Genomic DNA, 26,260 nt, shown 5'->3' on the forward strand with positions numbered 1-26,260 from the left:
GCACTGGAAGCTAGACAGGGGGGGATGGCACCGGGGGTAAGAAGTTACGTCAGCATGTGTCATGAAACGCGATCGCTCTCCCGCTGTGATTCGCGTGCGCGAGTGCGGCTACCGTGTAAATTTAGCAGACTGAGGAGTGCGGCGCGGGCAAGTGGCGGCACCCCGTAGCAAGAAACACATCTCATCCAGCTATCGGCCAATAAGCATGCTATATCTCTTGCGACGTAAACTGGCAGATCTGCGACGTCAACGTGCAGATGCCCCGCCCACCGACGAGAGTGAGAACCGGCATCTGTTTGAAAAAAGGGCGCCTGAGGAAACGGCAACTTCGCGCTCCGCTTGTGGCCTTTACGTGGTGCGCATGACTAATATTTTGCAGAGCAGTTCATAGCCGTGTCAGCTTTCCGCAGGATGTGTTTTTTCAACAAGCCCAAGGGGTGCTTCATGAACCCTTTAATGACATTTCGAGTCAATCCCAGCACGAGGTGCCATTCTCCTCCTCCTTACGTTCACATGCAGGGAATGTCGATAGAGCGATATTCTCGCTTCAATGATTTTTTCATCACTGTGACATTGGGTACGTTTAAGTTCTTTGCTCGTATGGCACGGTACCGTAAGATCGTGGTCATGTGGAAGCTTGTGTAGAGGGGTGACTGGTGACGATGACGTGCGAGTTAACGAAGGGATGATGTGCTGTGTGGCAGGAGCGTGATCTGGACCGGAGCCAGGTGCAGAAGCTGCTGGAGCAGAATGCGCAGCTGCGGCTTGAGCACCAGGCCACCCTGGACGAGAACGTGCAACTCCAAGGGGAGCTGCAGAGGCTGCGAGCGCAGGCCACATCCCCACGTGAGTGTGGACTCGGCGGTTTTGCAACTACAAGTTTGCCAATTAAGGTTTGACCTCTCAAATATGGCTTAAGACGTATCAGTGGTCAAATTGGTTAGTCATGATGGCTTATGGTAGCGCACATCAGATGACACAGAACATGAGACTTGTGTTCTGTGTGGTCCTTGTTTCCGATGTGTGCTGCCATGAGCTCTCAAATATTTTTGCAACATCAGAAACACAGGGCCAATTAGCACTGAACAAGAGGAAAAGTAACCAAGATAGTATTTTAATACCATGTGCTAGGGACGTCCTTGTTATGCCTTCTTGAAATGCCAATGTATGTTGTTACAGTGATCGTCCTGATTGCACTATAAACACAGCAATATAGTTTTTGGCACGCAACTCTTTTCTCTGACCTTTATATAGTAGTGTGCGCATTACGTGTCATCCTTTTATGTCCCTAAACCATGACATGGTTATGAGAGACCCAGTAGTGAAGGGCTTCAGAAATTTCAACCGCTTAGGGTTCTTTAACGACAAGTCATCCTTAAAGGGACAGTAGAGTGATGCATGCTAAATTGTTCTAGGCTGATAAAGTCTTCTTTCAAAACTGCTCCCTTCATTAATCTCGCTGTAAAAAAATGGAGACTGTACTCTTTTCATTCTATGCCACGGCGCCCACACCGGTACATTTTCGTGATGCCACAGATTTCATAGTTTCTTTTTTTTTCGTATTCAGGTTTTTGTGGGTCCATAAACGTTCTAAAAACTTTAGTTTAATCTCCAACTCTCTTAGAAATTTGACTTATTCGGCATTCACCGATAAAAAAAAAAATGAACTAAGCCCCAAACAGATGCTTTCAACGTCCACGGCATCACAGCAAACTGGTGTAGGAGCTTCATGATGATGTTGCCCTTGTCTTTCGTTTTGCACCTTTTCTGGATTGCAGAGGCATTCTGTCATGGTAGTGATGGCTTTTTTTTTTTCGACAATGTGAATGACTTATTTTTCTCGTTAATGTCCCTCTTAATTGTGCACAGCAACTCTAACGTTCTGGCCAGTGATGTGAGTAAATTCCTTGGCACTCAGTCTTCTCATTTTGTGTGTGCAGGTACAGAGAACAGCCTGCTGGAACAGTTGAACACAGATGCTGAGACGAGAGCATTGCACTTTGAGCTGGAAAACAGGCGTCTGCAAGTCCTCCTCGACGAGATGAAAGCGCAGGTCTGTATTTTGTTTTGTTTGAAAATTTATGTTTGAAAATTTATGTTCTGAGATACAACGTGTATCTCAGAAGCTGTAGCCAGGCTGACATTAAATTGACATTATTCAGCTGTCCTGTGTGTTTTTCTGTTAATGAAACCGTCTTTCAAGGTTCTAACTAGTCGATCGCACTCTTTTTCCTTTTTTGAGTATCGATGTAAAGAACGATTCATGTTGTCTTTAAGTTGGTGTAACGACATTTAGGCTTTACTGCAGTCATGTAACAGGTTTTTCTTATTGCGCATTTTTTTTTCTTATGCGTGTTTCTGTAGGTGGAGGAGAGTCCAACAAAGAATGAGCTACAGGCACAGGTGAGGGCCCCTATAAATGCACATTTCTATATTTGCTGTTACAGGAACAAAAAAAAAAAAAAAACACTTATTCTAGTGACCACTTTTGAAACTTACACCACATTACTGACAAAAAGAAATTTCCATATTGATTTTTCACTTGCCACAAAGTTTGCAACACTGCATTCATTTAGATGTGAACAGCTTATAATAAACCTCACCGCAGTCTTGCGTGGGTCGTTAATTTTGTAAATAACAAATATCACTTTGGCAATTTGGTCTGACAATGTATTTTGTGTTTGAGTTTTCAATTGTTCAATATTGTTGCTTTGCTGTGTGTTTAAAGGATTACTGACGCGAATTTTAAATATTTTCGGATTGTTGCTCTAAATAAAAACACTGGGGTCGAGAACCCTAAAAAGAGTATTGTGGTGCCTGGAAATTGCATCGAACATATTTTTAATACTGCTATTTAAAAAAAAACACTTTCGGTTTTGATATCGAGGGGGCGGCTTCTCAGTGAGGTGTCATCTCAGCGTGACATCACTGGGAGGCAGCAGCTCGTGATGTACTAGCGGCTGATCTGTCATCAGCTCGTGGTGCACGTAAACAACGATGAGTGAATTGTCGTCCAGTGACCCCCGACAGTGATTTTTGCGATTTAGGCTGCGTGCAGGACACAGAGTTCGCAAACTCTGTGGAACTGTGTTGACTCGTCGGAATAATGTCCATTGCGGTGGTGCTGGCCTGCTGATACTGAGCAATGAAAGCTTTAAAATCAAAGAAATATTTTACACATGTCCGACTCCGGTGTGTGGAGAGTGTTAACACTGCATACCGAGAAAACGAAAAGTGTCCCTTTTACGATGTCTCAAAATTGCATCATTACTCCTTTAAAAACATATAAGAATCTAATGTGGTCTTATAAATACTATTCCATTTTCATCCTCAGTGCGCATTGGCCAATGAGCGTCTCGAACAACTCGAACAAGAAAATGCAACGAAAGAACAGCAGCATGAAAACAACCGTCATCGAATAACAGGCTTGGAATCGGAAAAGGCGGAATTGCAGCGTCAACTAGAAATCAGCAAGGTGATTATTCTTATTTCTTTTTTAATGTTGCCCTCTGATCACATATGTAGTGGAGTTACACAACAGTTCAGTTCCATCAATTTTGCAGTGTTTGTGTTTTAAATATTCACTGATGCCCTTTAGAAGTTTTAAGAGTTTTCAATGGTACATAACTTGACAAATCTAATAGTGTCCCAGAGAGATTGATTTCATCAAAGTCAATTGTGCTGTGCTGTGAACAGCTTCCCTGAGCAGAAACTGAGCAGAGCAGCACTTCAACTTCAGTTGCAGCACAGTACAAGAAATGCCACATTCATGTTGCGAGTGCTCTTTTGCTTTCCATTGTGCTTTGTTCTTACAATACATTGCTGTGACCGCAATACACCAGAAAAAGGTGAGGTGCCGGTCATGCTATTATGCGTTGTAGTTGATTTGTAGCTCAAAACTTCATGTGGAAGGCCCATCTCTGGCCTGTAGTCACAGTCTTAATGCCACATTTTCTTTTTGTCATAAATTAGGTAATGCTACGTAATTTGCTGTATTAAGTTAGAGAAACATAATCGAGGTATGCCAGATATGTAACCCTTGCTAGGCATTAATGCTTTTTGTCTAAACCAGGATGGGTTAATTTTTCTAGTTTTTCTTAAAAACAAAACATGGCTGGAGAGTTGTCTTTTAGTATAAGTGAAAGAGCATGAGTAGTGCAGAAAACTAGGATGGATACGAGAAAGACTCTACAAGTTTCTATCTTGTCTCGATTCGTTTTCTTAGCACCGTTCCCACTTCCTCAAAGATAAACCAGCCAGCTCAACGACATACCCTTTTGCTATGTGCGAGCTTACATTTACTGCTTGTTTCAGAATGAGTGCGCAAAAATAGAAGAACTTGAAAAGGCTGCCCTGGCATCGAATTTGGAAGCACAAAGACTACAGAAGGCCCTCGACGCATCGCAGAGCAGGCTGTCCACGTGTAGGATCGAGCTTCAGGTAAGGCAGAAAAAGCCTTTACGGCAGTGACGTTTGCAGTATGGCTGGATGCTTTCCTAGTAGAGAAATGTATATTGTTGCCCTCGGTGAGTTGTGTATGAGTTGCGAGGGTCCGAGTACTGTATAACGTGCTCTTCCCATTGCAGGCGGCAGAAGCAGAGAATGCGAAGTTGCAGTCTACGTTGGAGTCTCTCAAAAACCAGCTCCAACGGATGCACAGCATCGAGTTGGAAGGCGCGGACCTGGAAACGTGGCTTCACCGGGCCGAACAGGAGCGCCGGTCTTTGGATCGCGAAGCAAGTCGGCTACGGTCGTCACTTCAGGTTCGTGACTGGCCAGATGCTTAAAACTGATACCCTCTACAGGGTCGCCTTGGAGATTTATATAACCCCCATTTCTTGATAAGTTACAAGAAGTGCTTGAACAAGGCATGCCCATGCTCAAGGGTTCTTCAATCGAACTAGTTCCAAAACCCGGACATGCCCATGGACGAATTTGCGGAGGATTACAAACTGATGCACCACCTGGGAATGTTGACAGAAAACACACGACATTGCCGTGGTCGCTGCAGTCTTGGCTGTTATTGCGGATCTGCCGCAGAAAGAATTAAGAAAGTGCTTTCAAAAAAGCCTGATGAGTTCTATATCAGTATCATGTACAAAATGTAAGCCACAAGCGTAAAAACACTGCTCACTTCATCAATGTCTTGCCTCTGCATGCTTAAGCAATGGAACACAAAAAAATGCCCTTTATTAGCTTGTTTTCTCGTCCATAGATGGTGCCACAATCAGCAGACCACGATTTCGGGCATTTTCATGTCCGGATTTTGATACGTGGAGCCTATGGGGAGTTTCGCAACTTGTAGATCGAACAACTCTGGTCCATGCTAAGATAAAACAGTACTGGTGTAGAGTGCACCATCAGCTAACTAGTTGAGGGTTATGATTTCGTGCCTTCTAAACTGATGTAATAAGTCATCATGAGACATCATGACATCACGAGATACAGCCTTATGAGAAGCAGTTGCTGTCTACACATAACTGTTTCTACTATATTGACATGGCAGGCCAAGGATCAATCGCTGGACGAGCTGTCCTCGCGTGTGTCTACACTGGAACGTGAGAATGAGCAGCTGCGCAAGGAGGCCCAGAAGGCAGCCGCTTCAGCTGCTCACAACCAAGACCTGGAGCATCGCTGCCAAGAGTTGTCCCAGAAGGCCTCTCTGGAAGCAAAGGCCCTCAGCGATCTACGACAGGTATGTATGTGTGTGCAGCATTGGGAACTGCCAACTCAACTCGATGGAGATTCACCGTGCTGTAATACAGTCCAACATAAGGTAGTTGTCTTGGCTTGAGAAAAAGCACTTAAGTGCATAAACCAGTATTACGACTCCTAATTTTTCCTCTAGTTCAACTGCATTGGAATCTTTGGCTTGCCATTTGTAGATGCTTAACCTGACAACAGACATAAAATAATATTTCCTTCTAAAATTGATCTACCTATTGCAGGAACTCGTAGAAGAGAAACTGCGCAACGAACAACTAACTAGTGAGCTGGACCGCATTGCCACAAGTTTGGAGCTGACGACAAGCCTGTGGAAAACGCAGAGAGAGAACAGGTAAGCCTAGCAGAGAGAGAGAGAGTACCGTATTTACTCGCATAATTTGCGCACTTTTTTTCGCGAATTCGGAGCTCCGAAAAGGGGGTGCGCAAATTACGCGGAGATTTCGCGAGCACATCTGAAATAACGCACAATATATAGTCCTAACACGCGCGATATAATACATTAAAGAAGAAAATAAAGTATAGCGCAAACGAAGGGTTTTTAACAGAATTAGCACGTACTTCAACCAGCCAGATTCGGTCATGCACGGTCTAGTCAGAATCACTGGCTGAGAAGTCCGACTGAGAATCATCGCCGCGGCCGCTGTCACCGCCCTCCCAAAGCGCGTCGTCCTTGGTTCCGTCGAGGCGTCTTGAAGCTCTTCGCGACAATGCTGGGAATAACGAGGTGCCACGGCACGGCGATACTGGTGCGCCTAAGCTCTCGCACATATTTGAAAAGGTATTCTTCAACGGCAGGAAACTTTCCATGCTTCGGTCCTCGGAACGCTCTCCTTCCCGGTCTTGTATTAAAAAGCGAACTCTTCTGCGGCACGGTTCCCGTTTCCTTAGGCAAATTTTATAACAGTGAGCTTGAATTTTGCCGAATAGTTATTGTAGCCCAGCGCATGAGAACAGTGAAAACGCAACGACGCAACTGGCTGATCGCGAAACCTAAACTTCCGAAATCAACGAAGGCTGCGTCGCAGCGCGGACGGCGCGGACGCAGAGGAGGAGGGTCGGCGAGGGGAAATTTTGGCGCGACTGGCCCTCGCACGCCTCCGATGCAGAAAGTAGTCCGTGCTGTGTCACGTGCATGCATTCTCACGGCGGGAGAACGCTCGAAAGTAATCTGAAGAAGGGACTTCGCACTCGCAGCCTGTCTTGTGTATGACTGCGCTCGCCTGCTCGGTGAGGGCCGCGGGGGCGCGGCCGTCCAAAGTTTCCCCGTGCGCGCGCGCCGGCGAGCTGGCTCGAGTGGGGCGGGGAGCGCAAAATATGCGAGTAAGTATTTTTTTTCTAGCAAAGCTGGCTAAATATTAGGGGTGCGCAAATTATGCGGGTAAATACGGTACTTTTCTTTTTGTGACTGCTCTTGTTGGCCCAATGATTGTTGCACGACAGTTCTGGCACCCAAAGGAATGTTCCGCAGGAGCTGTGAAAACTAGTGATAATAGCCAAGGTGCTGGTACACTCAAACCTCGTTATAACGAAGTTACATCTTACACGAAAATAACTTCGTTATATCTGAAAATTCGTTATAAACGTACATTCTTAACACTATGTATTGCAACACTATTTTTCATTTACTTCGTTATAACTGATATTTCGTTATATCTGTGTTCGTTATATCGAGGTTTCAGTGTATTTGACTAATAGAATAAATTGCTTCACATTATCTGCTGTGCCCTTTCCTTATCACTTGAATGTTGCTGTAGCACACGCTTAGCCTCCACATGCCTCTGTGGATATGAGTGTGTGTCAGAGCGTTATATTAGTGTTTTTTTTTTCTCTCTCATGTTTTTGCCAGACAGGAACTCCGCTAGACAGGAGCTCTACCTCTTGTAGAACACATGCTTCTTAGCTCATGGTTCCTATCTAGTCACACATGCTGTCTCCATTGGCAACCCCAGATTTTGCCAAATTTCTTTAAACTGAGAGCACAGAACTTCGTAGAGTATGCTCTGGTGCTGGCTGTTGTGTTCCGAAGGCTGATGGTGCTTGTGTTTTGCAATTGCCATGATGTTCCAAGCTATATTTTAGAGCCTAGGTGAACATACAACAGTGCCCTACAATCTAGGCAAGGCTAGTGGCTACACCTTTTCCGGGCACAAAATGCACTGCTTATTAGAACAATGTGGACACACTTTGTTCGAAGCAAGCCTTGTTAACAATCAAGCCATGTGTTTTTATTGTTCTGTTTGTATTCTCCTTTGTGCTAGAAGAGTAGTGCTGTAAACCGACACACGCGTATACTGAGCTCGCTTAATCTGTAATTTTGAATGTTGTTTAAGCCTTCTTGGCTAGGTGCTATGGTAACTGCCTTTGTAGTGTATGACATTCACAATGGCTGTGACATGATGTGTCAATTTGTCATTTTTATTCTGTTCTCAGCCGGGAAACGCAGGAGTCTCCGAGGGAGCCGACGTTCACGCCACTTTTCTGTCTAGAGAAGACCAAGGCTGTGTTGGAAGAGTACGTAATTTATTTTTTTTTTCATCATATTGCAATCTCCATTCCTGTCTAAGTGCCATATTGTGTTGACAGAGCTAAAAGAGAGGAAAATCCTGTGTAACGTGGCTAATCTTGAGTTATTAATAATGGTCTGTGACGACTCACACTGGCCCTCATAGTAGTGTGTTGTGTATTATGTTAAAAAATGACTTGCCACTCATTTATTTCAGGGTTGAGAATCTGTCTAGCGTGAGTGCAGAAGACAAGCGATCGAAGGCTGACCGAGAGGCCGTCCTACCCAAAAGCACCGAGCTGATTGAATGTGTTCCTGAGTTGACCAACAGGTACAGACCACCCCAGTCATTTGTGAATGAAATTAGTGCAAGCACTGTCATGTTGCTTAGTGTTTGACGTCCCTCACCAATATCTTAACGATTTGGTCTTAAGGAAAAGCATGAACTGTGAAAGGAACGAAGTGCTTGATATCTAACTTGTTAGAAGTCGCATTGATAAAGCTATTCACATGCCTAACAAATCATTGTCTCAGCATGGAGTACTACTTACTGTGCACATGTTCAGTCGACATTTGGTGCAAGAATGTCTATTTGTGTGTGCAGTGTGGACAGAGACAAGCTGATCTCAAAGAAAGTCGTGGAACTAAAGGAGAGCATTCTGGCACTCGAAAAGAAGGTGCGTATGCATGTAGGTGTTCCTCATAGGGATTATATCAGTGTATGCAACTCATTATGGTTGGGCAGCAGCCATTACAAAAAGGCTGACGCGTTTTGCTCCTGTGGCCCTATAATTCAGTGCAGTAATGTATTGAGCCGTACTGTTCTAATAAAACACGGAGTACTCTAAATACTGTCCTCTGAAGTACTATACTAATCGGAATAGTTTCCGTGTACGGTTATACCATGTGCTGGCAATGTTAATTTAGCTGACTAAGTAAAATTAATGTCCAAAAGCACAGGAGGAAAGTTGATGCAAGTAGAGCATGCTCAGACTGGAAGATTGGCACGTAAAGTGCCGCATTAATTACAGAAATCTGGTGTTCCGATTCCTAAAAAAGTGCATACGTGTTAAAATATTCAGAAATGCTTTGAAAACTGCCGATAATTGCTTGGCATGAATGGTGTTTTCAGAGAATTTTCAAGGTATATTCCTAGGCTGCTTCCACTCACATTCTATGAAGAGTTACGAGGTTCGATTCCTGTCTGAAATAAACAGGACAAAATGAAATGTACTACAACAAAGCAAAGAAATGAAAGAACAAATAAATTAAGAAATACGACATGACAGCCACTACTTCAAGATTAATATAAAATGCAAGACTTTCTTTACTCTGTTGCAATTCGATGATCAAGTTCTGTGCCACATGTTTTCGTAATGTTCACCGTCATAAATTAGCTATACTAAGCAAAGAATAGCTTCACTTTATACAGTACGCCACTGTTGGCAATAAACGTCTGCTCTGTTATCTCAATGTTGTGTATATCAAAGTGTTACTGTATTTGCATAGAATTATTAGCTTGCATCTGGCCTTTGTTCTCATAACTTCCCATCCTCCTGTGGCCTTGCTCATTAGAATGGCTGCCTTGAGGAAGAAGCCTGGCGCCTGCGTAGCCAGCTGCAGGCATTACAGGAGCACACAGCCTCCCTGCAGGGACGAGCAACAAGTGGAGAACAGCGCCACCTAGGGCTGCAAGCTCAACATGCTCAACTGCAGGTGCGTGACCTTGTGCTAGATGACTGCTGATGCGATTGCGATTGTTACTTGAAGGTAGTTAGCTGCTGCTTTCATTCAAGAGCCAAAAGTTGTGGGGTTTGTGGGGTTTAACAACGTTTTTATCATCATAAGACTGCAAGGTTGGTTATGAAGATGCCATATTGGATGGCATCAGATCAGTTAGTGCTCACTGTGGTTGTTTAACTGGCACCAAAGCCACATTGTGCTGCAAAAGGTCTTCCGCCTTTTCAATAATCGCAGTGACCAGTTGATCAATGATTCCTACTTCAGTGTGAGTGTGACTATGCCTTTATGGATAAGCATGGGAAAAGAACAAAGGCGAGACGGTAGCCTTCAACCAGGTACATAATTACATGCCATTAGACCTGCTGAGCAGAGTTGCTGAACCACCTTGGCTGTCATATCTCGTATTGAGAAAGTTAATGAGAACTAACAGACAATCAAGCCAAGGAAAGTGTGTTCCACACTCGCCGTTGTGGCTACGAACGGCGTTGATTAATACTTCCAGGTTTAAATGCACAGATATACCCGATAAAGTGGACGGGAGGATGACCGCCGCCATAGCTCAATTGGTAGAGCATCAGACGCGTTATTCGAAGGTTGCAGGTTCGGTCCATGCCGGTGGCAAGTTGTATTTTCATCCCCTTTAATTTCTTCTCATTTATGCCACAATTACTACAAATAACAGCCCCTATGCTTTCCTTGGCTTGATTGTCTATTAGTTCTCAATATTGTGTCTAACAAGTAAAAAAAAAACGAGCCCTTAAGATGCCCCTTCTTTCGTTCATATTAAGAAAGTATCACTTAGGTCTTTGCAACCCATTCGTACATGACAGACCTCTCATGCTCAGATAGTTGTCAAAATCATGTGCGTTGACATCAGACTGTTCTGTTTTGTGCAGGTGGAGGCAGCTTATCTAGGATCACAGCACACAGCCCTGCAGCAAAAAGTCTCTGAGCTTCAGGAGCAGCTGCTGAAGGCCGAGACACAACGAGATCAGGTGTGATGCTGTCGTAGCCGTTTCCTCACTGCATCTTTTTGGTGAGGTCGTGCTAAAATGTATGCCGGTCTAGGCACATCATTTCATGAAAATACATATGGAACTAACCATATTTGCACACAACTATCTGATGTTTGATGGTTCATTAACTAGTTCACGCTGTGCTCCAATATAAAGTGGGACAGTATAGATTGAATGATATTAATTAGGACAATTTTGTGGCTGTGAAAACCACACTCTGAAAGCAGCCTTGCATATCGCTTATTTTGTTGAAGAGATGTCTTTGCAGGACACTGCTGCGAAATTGTTAAGTCCTCAGGAACGGCAAGGAGTCGAGTGCGGTGGTGTAGTGACGTGCAAATTGCCTGCACGCAGCTCTCTGTCGAGAAGACCGAACTGGCCCAGAGCAAGGAGGCCCTGATGCGCGACCACCAGGTGCTGGAGAAACTGCATGAGCAACTGTCGGCCGACTACCAGGCCCTGGCGTCAAACCTCAGCTGCGTCAAGGCCTCGTGCAAGTTGCTCAAGCAGGAGAACGCAAGCCTCAAGGTACCAAGTGACACGCCCGTTCTCCCAGCCCATTGCAAGAAGTTTTGTGAGGGGAAGCATAACCAAGAAACAGTAATTCGAGATACGGGAGAATCCTTTTGAAACGCTAGAGAAAATACTACGAGAAATGTATGTAGCGTATTTGCATGCACACAGCTGCCCTCTCAAGTCTACTGACGCCCTCTGTAGACGCCCTGTGATTATGTTAATGTCACATTCGTTCAAAGAACTGGGAGCATAGGATCAAGGAGGACACTTCATTGCCGTTGTTCTTGGTCCCATGCTCCCAGTTCTTTGAATGAGTATGAATTACCAAGTAGCCCACCTATCCATCCTTTTGCTTTAGGTTAATCTCATTTTTGCTAAGAGCTAGGGGTGGTACAGTGACACATAAGTATTGTGGGGCCGTGATAGTGTTGAGAGTCCATTAACTGCTTATATTCCATCCTGCATTTCATCATCTCGTAGCATCCCACGGGTACTTAGCTAGAAGGAGCTTTTCGTCACTGATGATGATGCAATGGTCTCGCACAGAGTAACATCAAATATTACTAAAACCAGTAGCAGCTAGATGATTAGGCCATTGGGACATTGTGCCCATATGCCTTCCAGCTAAAGTAACTAATTTTCGCTTATTGCTTTCACCTTACTTTCGAAAAGGATAAAAGCTGGTGTCCATAAGGATATAAACAGTATCCGAGGATGTTATAATAATGCAAGTTTCCCTGTTCATCTCCTAGGAGCAACTGGAAGAAGCGAACCTTTCAAGTGAAGTGCTCCGGCTGGCCCAGGATGAACCAGTGGCGAAAAACCTGCGCTCAGAAAACGCCAAGCTAAAGGTGTGTGTGTGTGTGCACTTTAGCACATGTTGCAAATTATTTAGTTGCAGTTGCAAGTGTTGCTGCTGCCCTGTGTTCATATCCAGCTAGTTGTGATGCTGTTCAGCTGTCACAGTTCTAGGGTTGGACAGACTTTTAGCTTGAGGTATGCAGTTTCAATATGAAAATTACTAGAAGAAAGTTTTCTTCCATTTCACTGTCATATAAATGCCACTGCAGCTGCTACTGAGAATTGAACCCATGTCATTGTGCTAAGCAGCAGCATGCCATAATCGCTGGCTATACCATTACTGCATGTGAACATCCAGGAGGAGCTGAGCGCTGCCCGACAAGCCGAGGAGAAATTGCGTGCTGAGTTTGAAGCCCTGAAGACTCAGCATCGGGCACTGAAAGAGTCGCACAGCAACCTGCGCTCGGACCACAGCCGCCTTCGTGGGGATCTCGAGGAGAGCCGCAGCGACCTCGTAACAGCGCGGATGGACCTCTCGCGACTGGTTGCCAGCTACGAGGCAAGTTTACGCCCGTGACGATTGCAACGAAGTCTCGCAAATGCTTCTGCTTCGTACTGTCCAAATACCTTTCACGAGTGTGATGTCATGCTGTCATTACGAAAAACGAGCTCTTTAAAAACTGGAATGGGTGTAAACCTGCCACAACATTGCAAAGATTGCCAGTAGAGGTGTGCACGGGCTCCGGGTAGCCCGAAAGCCCGAGCCCGACCCGGCCCACGGGCCGGGCTCGGGCGGGCCGACGCATTTCCACCTCGGGCCCGGGCCGGGCTCGGGCTACTTGGAGTTTTATCGGGCCGGGCTCGGGCCCGGCGCAAAGCCCGACTCAAGCCCGAAATATAGAAAATCAGCGGGAATTGTTTCCCAGCCCGCATACAGCGCCTTTTCCGCGACCGCCCTTTACCACTTTTCCTTTCCATTCGCTACTTTAAACAAAAGGGGAGCTCTCCGATTATCTCTCTGTGGAATCGTCCGCCTGTCCATCTGAAGTTTTAGTCTTCTGGAAAAACAAGCAGCGGAGATATCCCAAGCTTGCCAGGCTGACAAAAAAGATATTAGCAATTTCGGCGACAAGTGCAAGCAGCGAACGCAACTTCAGTTCGGCGGGCTACATAAAGCAAAAGCGCCGCACTTCTTTGAAGCCGGAATCGTGGGACTGCTTGCTGTTTTGCACGACAGTTTGCAATCTGTGTAATAGAGACTGTTCGTCGTGTGTCGTTTGATCATATTCGATATGCTTAATAAAATGCCAAATTAACGGAAAAAGATGTTTTGTTTTCGGAGAGAACCTTCAAAAAGCCGGGCCGGGCCGGGCCGGGCCCGGGATTGTGTTTTCGTACGTCGGGCCGGGCCAGGCGGGCTCGCAGCCCTTTGCCGTCGGGCTCGGGCGGGCCTTCGACAAAGTCAGCGGGCCCGGGCCGGGCTCGGGCTCGGAAATACGGCCCGTGCACAGCTCTAATTGCCAGTGCTCTCCTGATCTTGGCAGTGAAACCATTTTATGAGAGTATAAAACCATAAAGAAAGTGATAGTCCCTTTAGGCAATACTCAGGAGAGCACAGGCAAAAGCTTATGGTCTCACGAGACGCTCATTAAATTACTACTTCGTCGTGCACAGTTGATGACGTCATCAGAGGATGCCAAACATGACATCGTGATGAGGTCACAAATTGGCGCTATTTATGACATCATGATGACATTGCAACGGGACATCATGCGGCATTTTGCTCTCAGCATCATTTCATGAGCCTGTGAGGTCACATGACGGTGCCTTTTTTGTCGATTGGCGAGACCGGATGCTAAATTTTTTGCAACGAAAGTTGTTATGAGATCACAGCAACAGCCAATTTTGGCACTGTAGCTGTCCGCCGCCACCGTACGTAACCGCCATTGCGTGAAATGAGAAAAAAATATCCAGGATTGAGTGGGATTTGAACCTGGGCCCCTGCGCGGCAGGCGAGTATTCTACCACAGAGTCACGCCGTTTTTTTTTTCTTTATTGCCTCGCACAAGTAATTTCACACGCTAATCGTAATTTCACACGCAGTCAGCTAACAGCTGATGGTGTATCATTGCACAGAGCCACGCCGATGCTGTGAACTCCTTCACAAAAAGACCCTATACAGGCGTCACGTCAGGCAAGGAATCGCGTTAACAACTGTAATATAGCGTGGTAGAAGAGGAAAATAAAAACCAGGCATCACACATTGTGAATTGCGTAATGAGCATGTGGTTAAAGTTATGTTGATTTATGGAGTAGTGGATAACTTGCAAGTGTGCAAGTCCTGTAGTAGTTGCCCAAGAGAGTTTACCAACGGGCTCTAGAAAGGCCCTTCTTCCAGCTTTTGCTGTGACTGCGCTGAGTGTTCCGCGTAGGCCTGGCGTTTTTTTTTACTTGCGACACATGGAAGGCTTTCGTCTTAATGACCAGGCTGGGCTGCACACTATTTGCAGGTGCTCGCACAGGCTCAGGGAGAGTTGCAAGAGGAGAGGAGGAGGCTCCTGTCGGGAATCTCATCCCTCTTGAGTCGCTGCAGAAATGTGCTGCCCGAATCATCACTGCCCGGTATACAAGAAGACAGGGTCCTTCTACGTGAGCTCGAGTCGCTCAGGGACGACCTCGAGGGACGCCTACGAGATTACGCACGAAAGTTGGACGGGTGAGCATATTGCTCTAAACTCTAAATTTTAAACAGTGAAACTGTTAAAGCTCGAGGTAAAACAGATGACCACAAGAAACTATCATCATCATGAACAAGTATGTGCCACAGAAATTGAGAAAATCCCACTACTCACCGTTGGTCGACTAAAAATGAAGGCAAATAAAGACAAATAGAAGGAAAGGGAAGAAAGACAGAGAATCGAAAAAAGAGAGAGAACGAAGTAAAAAGAGAGAGAAAGAAAGAAAGTAACTGGCGTTAGCAAGATGACTTGAGGATCACTTGAGGATCGACCAGCTCTGCTGTTCCAAGCTTTTCGCGACTTAGTGCAAACTTCCTGCAATTTTCTAAATTCTAAATATTCTAAATTTTGTTCTCTGCAACCCACATCATTCTCCGTGTCAAACTTGCGAGTGATGCAGTGTTTGACACGCGCTACACAAAGCTGTGGTGCATTTTGGGATCTTGCCAATGCTTCTTTAATGTCCTGTGCTGTCTTTTCTTAGCAACACGTCGTCCTTGTATTCTGATTCACACCAATTTGCGATGTGGCGCTGCGATGCTGAAAAATTTCACAATGAATAGCGCTCCGTGGAGATTTACTAGAGCGTAGAAAACGTTTGTGAAAGGAAAAGGTTGCCATTTATCTGAAGGCAACAGAACGATGCAAAGGAATCTTGGTATCTGTGAAATGATAGATTCACAGTATAGGAAAACTTCTGGGACCAGAATGAATTGACACAAAGTCTTCTGTCTAAGAAACCTGTGTTTCTTTTCTAGCTTTCTGTTGCTTTCAGGTTTATATAGAAGGTCTTGAATACAATGAATGCACCGCATTTCTTCAGCTTTTGCGTTGGTACTTGTGGCTCAGTGCCTTTGTAGCTATTTCACATGTGTTGTGGCTTTTTTAATATCAACCTTAATATACTTATTTCTCTCTGCAGGAACTTATCTCTCTCAAAAGAATCTCTCTCGAAGTCAAGATCTGGGTACTTGAGTTGCAATGTGTCACAGGTGAGTGGAACTACCTGTTAATTGCTTAATTGTTGATTTTTTTTAAGTATATCTGGGAGTTTCATTTTTGTTTTGTAGACTCGTGTATCTGTGTTAGAAAGATAGCTTGAACAAGATAAAACCTTGTTCGTGTGGTGATGAAGCCTAATACAACTGCCCTAATTAAAACCGACTGACACAGATGATGGTCCATTTCGTTCTGAAGTCTTCACTTATGTGTGTGGGTATTTGATGTATGCTGCAAATGCAAATTAAAAACGCGATTTTTAGCATATTCCTGCAATGCTTTTGACATGAACATGTACACGTGCTCAACGGTTCCGAGTACAACACCCTAGTGTACTGTTCTTATTAAGGGGAGACGTGGGTCTTGAAAAGTGTGTTTTTAATAGTTGGATGAACGGAATGAAATTTAATACACTTATTCAGTTTTTTCAGCAGATTCCAAATCTCTGAGTAGATTTTTAATAGTTGCATTAGAACAAAAGATATGCTAGTTCTACAACGTTTTCTAGCACAATTCTTACGGGGATTTTTGGCAACTTCTTTTTGTCAAACACAAAAGCAAGGTACGCGGCAAGATTGCCAGAAAGCTGGTCTAGCCGATGATGCTATTTATTTTCTTATAATCTTGTTTACCAAATGATAATTCTCGACAATCATAAAGTGTATGAAGCGGAAATTTTTCACTCATATTTGCATCCGTTTATTTTGCAATTGAAGTTCGATGAAAGCAATAAAATTAGCATCATCGGCTAGACGGGCTCTTTGGCAGTCTTGCCACATATTTTGTTTTTGTGTTTGACAAAGCAAAATTGCCAAAAAGTACCGTAAGAAATACGCTCTCAAAAATTGCATAACTTTTGTTCTAATGTAGATAATAAAAATCTACTTGAAGATTTGGAATCTGCAGAAAAAACTGAATAAGTGTACTAAATTTCATTCAGTTAACCCAACTAATAAAAAAAATTTTTTCAAGACCCACGTCTCCCCTTAACTAGCCCTTACACTGTAAGCAGTGTATTTTGTGCTTCAAAACTGGAAACAGCAAAAAAACTACAAGATTCGAAGGACAGACAGGACCAAGCGCTGACTGTATTTTTCTGACCAAGCATCTGTCCTTTGTGTCTGTTTTTCACGCTGTTCTCAGTAATGAAATCCTACCAACAAGCTCAATCCCAGACCCTTTCAAAGTTTACTTTGCCCTTTTGGAATCCTATGGCAGACTAGTTTTCCTGGCAGATGAATTATGGTCGCTTGCAAAACATTTACATTGACTTTACAGAGATGTGAAAAATATGAACATAGGAGTGCAGGATATGTTCCTACATGTGAACGTTATCACTCCATCCTGGGAATGATGTTTTGGAACATGGTGGTGTAGCGAAACGTTTGAACTTGGTAATGGGTCGTCCTCTCAAGCACCTTCTAGTGGGTCGCCCTCTTCGGCTCTTTTCGAAGAGAACGCAGCTCGCGCTGAGAGTCGGCCCCGCCTTGACTGTCGTTGTATCGTCGAGTATCGTCGCTGCTAATAAACCTCTTTATAGTGGCATTTAGAGCTAGGTCAGTGTGGTTTTGTAAAAGAAGCCTTTACCGACCTCTTCGGTTGTCGCTAAGTGCTATGGCGCACCCATACTGTTGTCCAGTTAACCCTTGTCATTGCAGAAAATGTGCAGATTGTCAGTTGTGTAGCATCGCACATATAGGATAACGTGCTGGTTGTCATCACTTTTTTTCTTCACCTTTAAGTTAGTATTGTCTAATAAGTTATAGTGTTGTCTAATAAGTTATAGTGATTGCTTGATATTTAGACCATGTATCGATTGCTCAATACTTTCTGTAATTTGGCTGTTCGTACTGTGTGGCACGGTGATCGATGTTCACTGAACTGTTCTGCATGAATAACCACTAATGGTAAGTACGGTTCTTCTTGTCACACGTAGATGAACGATGTCCTGAGCGTGCCCATTGGCTCCATAGGCAACGGGCTGTGCTCTCAGAGCCGTTTCCAGAGTGAATATGGTGACTACAACGGCCGAAATCCCTGGGGTAAGCCCTACGGTACTGATTGACATATCTGTGTGAATGCAAGAATTAAAAGTAGACAATAAGGTGCCTCTGCTGCAATGATTTAGTGGTTGTGACAAAGACACAGGCACAATTCCCAGGACTGTACTCTACAATAATGAACTTCATTTGTCCTCCTTTTTGTTCTTGTCCGTTGCGTTGAACGAGGAAAAAAAGTCCATGTTCTCATTGAATTTAAAATCAGAATCCCTGTATCCTTCTTTTAGTTGCTGTGAGTGCTGTCCCCATTTTGCTGCGCTTGAAAAGGTCATCTAACCAGTTGCAAGGCATATACTGTAATGTGTCGAATGTTTATAAAAATGTTGAGTGAATGTTAATATTTTCTGTAAACAACATGGATATGAAGCGTATGTATATCTAAGAACACCCTGAAGTCAAAATTAAGTGGTAACAATTACAAAGATACAATCCCAACCTTTTCTTTTAAAGATTTTTGGCCTAGGAATATTTGGCAAGTTTAAACAAGCAGGATTCAAGTGCCTCTATCAAGTTAGGAACTTGTAAAAAAGCTTCGCTTTCAGAGCTTTGCCCATGCTACAGTTTCATGCAATGGTGGTCTGTGGCATGAGATTTGCGAAGTGCCGACTAGTAGTTAATACAGAGTTTCGCGTCACCAGGGAGTGCGCCTCAAGATGACCAGATTCCTGTGCGCGATGTCGGGCCCCTGGCTCAGTCTGCCCGCTGCCACGGATCATCACCCGAAAGCAGCCTCGCCCACTTTTCCAACTCCTGTGTGCTTCAGGATGCGCCACCAACCTGCTCAACACCTCTAAGCACACCAAAGGTAAGCTCCAATTGTAGGCTCCACATTTTTGTCACTTTGAATGGTGGTGTGATGCGGCCGTTATGAACGATTACTGACTCATTCTTCTTGGGGAGTTGTGGGGACACCAGACTTTTTCGCGTCCCTACATACATTTTCCTCAATGGCTCTCGCGTCTCTTGTAATCCGCTTTCTCCTGAAGGAATTTGCTGTTTGCCCTGTAACTCACTCCGCAGCTTGGTTCGATGTATTGCCAATTTTATAATTGTGTGTTGCTTGTTATCCGAGGACATGATGCTGGAGGTTGTGTACACTTTGTTAACGTTTCGTGCATGTTGTGCGAAACTCTTATACAGAAACATGAATGGTGTTAACTGGAAACTTGGATGTTACTAGCTTTTAAATATGGGTCGTTGCGTGTGTGGCAATTCTTACAGGAATGAATGTGCTCTTGAGACCGGTTCCCAAGAATGAATTCTAAAACACATCTCAAGCTAGTTGGTTGGTCATCCTAACAAGGCAAAAACAGCACACACATTACAAGGACAGAGAAAGGCCTTGTGTTCCTTCCTCTGTCCTCGTTAAGAGTGTGCTGTTTTTGCCTTGTGATGTTTTCCAAGCTCTGGTGCTTGCATTGCCAGCAAGAGAATGTGCTGTGCCTCAACAGGTGGTACACGCTTAGGCAGGCGTTTATTTTGCATTCTTGGCAGAGGTGGAAGAGTGGCTTAGGTTCGGTGCTGCCCACAGTCTATAGTTGCTTCGCATTAACCAAAAGTTGTGCCATTCATTACACATTGGTTTGTACAGAACCCACGTGAGATAATGTAAATGTTTCGATGTGCTTTCACCTGAAAACGTCTTTTTGCCCATGCTGCAGCAACAATCTAGCCCACTGCCAGCTCCAGCCCCGCACGTGACCGTCGAGAACCACACCACGGTGAACCTGGTAACTCATGTCAATGCCTCGGAGCCCGCTGCCGCGTCACCGGCCTCCGCGGTGCAGCCGCACACGTCCACGCCGCACGGTTTCTCACGCACGCCTGCTCTGCGGCACTCCATGTACTCGCGCCTGCGTGGGAGCAGCGTCGGCAACTCGCCCGGCCTGCGAGCCCCTCTCAGGCTGTGCACGTCGCAGGAGAAGCTACTCCTTGACGACGGCACGGACTTCGATGCCTCGCAGAGTTCGACCGACCATGCCAATCAGCCAGGCAGCCGGGAGAAACGAGCAAACGCTGTTTGGTACGAGTATGGTTGTGTCTGAGTGTGATCTAGCTAAGCACTTAACTGCTGCGTTTCTTCTGCCTGCTACTTTATTGGTCGCCGCTGAAGCTGTTTTGTTTAGCACATCTTTCGTCGCTCTTCGCACATCCGTGTGCTACGTAAATCAGTGTCAGCTGTGGCGTTGATGCTAAACACACACAACTGAATGGTTGAAAGCCTGCAATTCGCTTGCATTTGGTACTTGAGGCACCTACATGCCTGGCATGTTGCAAGAAGTAGGATAGCATGTCGAGCCTTGCTGATTCAAGAAAAGTCCCCAATGAACCGTGGCAAACAATTATTTAATGCGATTAGTACAACATATTCCCACTTGGTACACCGCATATAGGGAGTCAACGAGAGTTTGGGCTCAAGAGATGTCTCTGTTTGACAGGCATTTCTGTGATGCAATAGTGAAGAACTGCGTAACAGGCCTGCTTGCCACAGAAAAATAGTCTTCATTGGTGAAACATTGGGAAAATTGTACTAAATAGCTAAATTAGGATGTAACAGCAAAAGGAGTACACAGCCAAACTCGTTAGGAATGTGTTCGTATCGGTAAACAGAAGTTTGCTGAATTGACTGCATTGTTTGGTTACTGTACCCAGAGCCCACCGCTTCTCCCACCACCTGTCAGGAGTGAGTAACTTCTGTATTCGTGTACTATGGACATGGTTACTTTGGCAACATTAACGAGGGCCACGTTTTTACTTCAATATTTGGAGTTGTAGCCCATAAATTCCTTTCATTAAACAGCAGCCCACACGCTTCACTACACTGCGCTATCTGCAACGCCCAAAAATTTGCGCACACTGAACGCAGTTTAACTACCACATTTATGTGCTTTACATAATAGTTTTATTCAAAATATTGAAGGATGATGCCAAGCCACAAACGTACAATTTTCATGAACAGAATCATGGTATTCATTGCCTGTCATTGTTGGGGTAAAACACAGAATCCGGTTATCACTGTTTATTTTTTGACTGCACGGCTGTTCGCCGTTACCCCGGTATTTCTAAGTGACAAATGTTGTTCCAGTCTGCATCTGTTTAAAGCTCATGATCAAAACACCGTCGCACTATGTGACGTTCGAATCAAAATGTGTGCAGGTGCATGAGATGACTTGCTACAACTGCGTGCCTAAACAGTGTTTCGCTCGTAATGCGAAAGTGTTTGTGTGACACGGTGAACCGATACAGAAAACACTCACACTAGAGATTTTAAGCCAATCGAAATACACTCAAACCTCGGTATAACGAACATGGATATAGCGAATTACCGGTTATAACGAAGTAAATGAAGAATAGCCTTGTCATAGATACAGTGTTAGCAATAAACGTTTATAACGAATTTTCGGATATAACGAAGTTATTTTCGTGGCAGATGTGACTGTTTTAATGAAGTTTGAGTGTAAGCACGCCAGTCAGAGATTGGATTTTTGACACCACTGGTAGCAGACATGCTCAAAGCACGACAAAATGTGTGTACCAATTGGTGTTGCTTGTGTACTGGAGTTATGCGGCATCCTAGGCTGTCATTTTACAGAACACACACACTGTCGCACAGGATTTGGAATGTACATGCACAAATAGACCTGGTAATCAAAAGCTAGGAATTGTTGTGACGAGTTGAGCCCTGTGCATAAAACGGTATGGTTTCTCGATTACGCAAAGGAAAGAAAAGTTAGCAGGATACGATATTTTCGGGAAACATCGAAGCAGAGCCTGGCAGCTGGCGATATTCTTAATGCAAAGGTCACAATTTATTAAAAAAAAAAAAAAAAAGCTGTGCCCTTTATGGTTCCTAAGCAATTCAACGATTCATTTATACACATGATGTACTGTGTGTATTTCTTCAGTTGGCTCATTTTCCTGCACGTTTTATATCTTTTTGTCGCTGTGTTGTGAAAGCTCTCGATTTAGATGGTAGGTAAGCAAGACACCAGAGCATCCTTTCTTTGCTTTGGTTTCTGCATTGTTGCCAAACTTCCATCGAAAGCCATCCCCTGTGTCAACCACCGATGTGTCCATTGCCACGAGGTGACAGTTTAAGATCAAATGTTGCCAGTCAGGTTCATTTAGGTTCGTGTCTTTTGGCTTTGTACTCTAAAGGCATGGTGCAATCTGTGCTCATGCAAACCCTTGTTTTTTTAAGGCATTGACATCAATTTGCAGCCTTATGCCCCCTCCACTATTAGCTGAGGGAAAGACTTCAAGTTGTATTGTTATGCTTCTTTAAAAGAATATTAACTTGCTGGTAAAGAAACATAAGGTTGGTGTGTATAGTATGCACCAATTCATATCATTACAAGAGTCCCCCCCCCCCCCCCCCACCTCTTTGTGCCTTTACTTGAGTGTTTGTTGTTTGAGTGTATATGCGTTTCTTAGCTGAACCTACTTATTTATTTTTTTCACGCATTTCCATTTTGCTCCACCATTTCGCACTAGTGAGCAATGATGTGTTCAGATAAGCATTTTGTTCATTTCACGCTTTCAACTTGGTCCTGTGCTGGGAAAGCAACCTTTCTTTACAACAACGAAAAATTAGTTTATTTTGATGTGTGGCAAGCGAATGTTATTGTGCAGTCAATTCGAGAATTCAAATTGTGAAGCGAAGCTTTTAGTGCTGCGAATGGTCTCGTCGCCTGCTGCAGCATAGCTTCCAAAGCAATGCTGGCGCACAACGCGTCGTAAGACTGCGTTATCCGGCAGCTCACATAGACCGACTATGATGTGCCCACAAAGTTGTGTTGCACTACCGTTATCGTACAAGAGGTATTGAGATGGTGTTTACGGCTTCGTCTCGCATGCCTGTCACCAACATAGTCTTCTGAGCTGTTGTGACAAAGCTATGCTCGGTTTTGGTCGCACTTGTCAAAGTCTGTTCTAGCGAACAGACTTGGACAAGATGCAGCTGACAGAAGTGTGTCTACACGAGTTACAGGTGTTTCAAGTAACACATTTTTCTCTATCCTTTTGCGCACACCTTTCCCTTAGTGCTTATCCTTGCGCTTGCCTGCACGTAGCACCCACAAGCCATTAGGAATGCAAGTGCACGTTGGAGCCCAATGTTCTAACGGCACTCGTCCCAATCTTTCCTTGGATGAGTTGGTGATCCCCGATTTTCTCCATATAGCGCACACGAACAGTGCTGTGTTCGTACATGTTTCACTATTTTTTTTATTTCATACTTGCTATGATGACAGCTCAGCACAAACTCCCATATCATTTCGCATGAATGGCGACAGTAGCATTTTAGTTATCTCGTTAAAACTTGTGAGAAGTTAAGGGCAGGATCAGGTAACGTTAGAATGTAAGTCGTATTTAAATCAGCCGCTGCTGCAAGCGCATCATATCACGCTGACGCTAACCGTTGTGTCACGCTTCTGCTGTCTTTAGAGATCAAACGCACAGACGACGTAACCCGCACCCCTTTTACCCATGTTTGAGGGTCTGCAGTTGTTGCTACATTAATAAGAAATGTTATAACAGTGGATAATACAATGTGTTAATGTTATGCAGCTCGGCGATGCTGCTTGGAAAACGTGTAGTAGTAGTGTGCGTGTCGTAAGTTTGTCACCGCTTTATGAACAAAGGGTCTGCACTGCATTTATCGAAACTGCCCCCAGCTTCATGCGAGTTGTGCCTGTACGTGTTTTACGAAGACAGTAAGCATACCAGTCAGCCTGTAGCAAGTGTGTGTAGAACAAGTGTAATTTATTATAGGAAAGCGCACAGTGTTGTGAATTTTAGACCAGTTGCCTGCTTGTGCCTGCTGTTTAGCGTAGTGTGTACGTACTTGGGCTCCGGGTTGTCTGCGCTCTTTAGTCTACAGCAACTCTATGCAATAATCTCTTTATTTAGTGCTTGCTTCTTTGATTAAATGTCAGGATGATGGAAAGATAGTCTTTTTCGCTGGATACCAGCTCCTCTGCATCTTTTGCTGCAATTTATTTCTCATTTCATTTAAATTTGATTTTCACAGGGTAACCACGTGAACAGACAGAGTTACGCTTTTCGCGATGTTGTGGCTACAGTGCTTTGGGAAGCACCATTTCATAATGGTTCCTCCTGACATCGACAGTGCTTCTAAAGATGTAATATATCACTGCCATACGTTGTGCGTTTCGAATAGGAGAAGGGTTTCTTCAACTTTAACGAATGTGAGTGATTCCTTAAAAAGAGTAGGAATTTTTTTTTTTGAGTTTGTTCTTATGAGCTCAGAAATGCTGTTTGTAGTGATGTGCCTCAGTTTTTCTGATTCCTTGCTGTGATGCGGGCTATAGCCTTGTGCTTAATTACATATATAGGAGCAAACAAGTTTACTGCTCCGACGTTGAGCTACGTGCCTGTGCAGTCCATCAGTTTGACCCGTCGAACACTTTCTTGTGATGCAGACCGTAATGTGTGTCTGCGTGAACTTTTTTTTTTCATTCTCAAGGCTGCAGTTTGCTTCAGCTTTTGACCAAATCATGTTATTTATGACAGCTTCACATTATACATTTGTTCTCTTTGCATTTATTTTTAGATTTTACGTGTAAATAGGTGTACAGCTCATTGTCGTTAGTTTTGTTGGTTGTCGAGTTTTCCCGCTTTTTTTCAGAAGTTTGCGTGAGATATAAGTTTGTTGAGCTCAGAGAGAAAACTTCGTTGCCTTGTAGGGTGTTGCCTGAAGATTTTTTTAATGTATTTTCATGCTTTGGGTCTTCTGAGAGGAATGAACAGCAAATAAAAGTCTTCTGTGGTCTGAACACTGTTCTAATTTATGTTCTCGCAAAAATACATGGGAAAGCTGCCACTGCGGCTCACAGGGTGCTGTGCTGTGCTCGGCTGCTGACCCTAAAGACGCAGGTTCGATTCCGGCCACAGCAGTCTCATTTTGATGGAGGCAAGACGCTAGACGCCCATGTACAGTGCTGGGCAATTCAAACGCGATATTCGGAGTGCGTGGCTGCTGGTAGTGAGGGTCAGAGCGTTCATGATGCATAGTGACTGCATCCAGCAAACATTCGTTCAGTCTGTGGTTGTTGGTGGCACCGGCGGAGCGCTGCAATCCTTTGTAATGCACACCCGCCAGCTCCAGCCGCATTGTGCGGCGTGGCACTTGAGCGCAGTGTTTTGAAGCCATGGCAAGCAGCACTCCACCGGCACCACAAGAACCATAGACTGAACAGCTGTCTACCAGATGCAGTTACCATGCGCCACCAACGCACTAGTCCTCTCCGCCACCCTCGCTGCCAGCAGCCACGCAGACAATTAACGAAGCCTGGGTAGTTGAGATTATGTGTAGCCCTCCACTACATTGTCTTTCATGGACCAAGTACCAGCCAACCACAAAAGTTAGAGCTGTTGCCAAAACAACAACGGGTTATATATAAGTAAAATAAATGTCCACAGACATGCCAATGTATGATCATAGCAGTTAGCTGCAAGGTTTATGCTTCAGAAGATGCTTACATCTTTTTCAGTCCATTCTCAACAATGAAGGCAATGCTGCTTGATGGGAACAAGGTGGGTGACATGTCCAAACAGAGACACTTTGCCATAGGCTCCGATACCCAATTTTTTCTCAAGGATTATGCTCGTCAAACTTCCCAAAGCATTTGAAAGGAACAGAAGTTGGACGAATCGGAGCAGATTCATTGGGATGAAGTCACTTCTACAGATAGAGTGCTGACAGGACTATCCTTTCCATTTTCATTACATAAAGGACCTATAAATAAATAAATATTCTCAGAACTTTAACCTCTGGGAGTCTGATTTCCACATATGCAGCTCGAAAACTGAAGGGGCATACTCGTGCACGCACCCCTTCCACAATGAACATTGATGAGCACAGCAAAGAACGAGGACAGTGAAGGTACAAGAACACTGTGCCTGTCCTGTGTTCATGTACCTTCACTGCCCTCGTCCTTTGCGCTACTCGCCGATGTGTACAGCGATTAACCAACTGGCCCAAACCGAAGTTTCATTGCCCTTCAAAATGTATGCATGTTTGAAAAAGTGCGCGTGACCTTCATTCGGCTGTTGTGGTGCAAGGAAGCGAAAAATAAAGCATACAACTTTCCCCAAGGCAAGGGACACTGTATGCGCGCATATCCTCCAGATTTG

The 26,260-nt window shown here is 44.5% G+C and overlaps 2 protein-coding genes across 2 annotated transcripts in view; one reads left to right on the forward strand and one right to left on the reverse strand.

Moving 5' to 3' along the window:
• The window catches only part of LOC119375603 (girdin), a 37,161-nt gene extending 12,261 nt beyond the window's left edge, over positions 1-24,900 (forward strand). Inside the window, exons 11-31 of the mRNA XM_049410885.1 lie at positions 705-846; positions 1,941-2,053; positions 2,365-2,403; positions 3,335-3,475; positions 4,315-4,440; positions 4,587-4,763; positions 5,507-5,695; positions 5,949-6,058; positions 8,158-8,238; positions 8,448-8,561; positions 8,835-8,907; positions 9,806-9,946; positions 10,870-10,968; positions 11,344-11,517; positions 12,258-12,356; positions 12,665-12,865; positions 14,817-15,022; positions 15,967-16,036; positions 17,980-18,085; positions 18,742-18,908; positions 19,765-24,900. Coding sequence (XP_049266842.1) covers positions 705-846; positions 1,941-2,053; positions 2,365-2,403; positions 3,335-3,475; positions 4,315-4,440; positions 4,587-4,763; positions 5,507-5,695; positions 5,949-6,058; positions 8,158-8,238; positions 8,448-8,561; positions 8,835-8,907; positions 9,806-9,946; positions 10,870-10,968; positions 11,344-11,517; positions 12,258-12,356; positions 12,665-12,865; positions 14,817-15,022; positions 15,967-16,036; positions 17,980-18,085; positions 18,742-18,908; positions 19,765-20,148 — 2,952 coding nt within the window. The 3' untranslated portion in view covers positions 20,149-24,900. The remainder of the gene's footprint in view (positions 1-704; positions 847-1,940; positions 2,054-2,364; positions 2,404-3,334; positions 3,476-4,314; positions 4,441-4,586; positions 4,764-5,506; positions 5,696-5,948; positions 6,059-8,157; positions 8,239-8,447; positions 8,562-8,834; positions 8,908-9,805; positions 9,947-10,869; positions 10,969-11,343; positions 11,518-12,257; positions 12,357-12,664; positions 12,866-14,816; positions 15,023-15,966; positions 16,037-17,979; positions 18,086-18,741; positions 18,909-19,764) is intronic.
• Positions 1-26,260, reverse strand: part of LOC119375605 (2-oxoadipate dehydrogenase complex component E1) — a 305,767-nt gene that overhangs the window by 279,086 nt on the left and 421 nt on the right. The gene's annotated exons all lie outside the window — the stretch shown is intronic.

Source organism: Rhipicephalus sanguineus, chromosome 11, assembly GCF_013339695.2.
Source record: "Rhipicephalus sanguineus isolate Rsan-2018 chromosome 11, BIME_Rsan_1.4, whole genome shotgun sequence".
Lineage (NCBI taxonomy): Eukaryota > Metazoa > Arthropoda > Arachnida > Ixodida > Ixodidae > Rhipicephalus > Rhipicephalus sanguineus.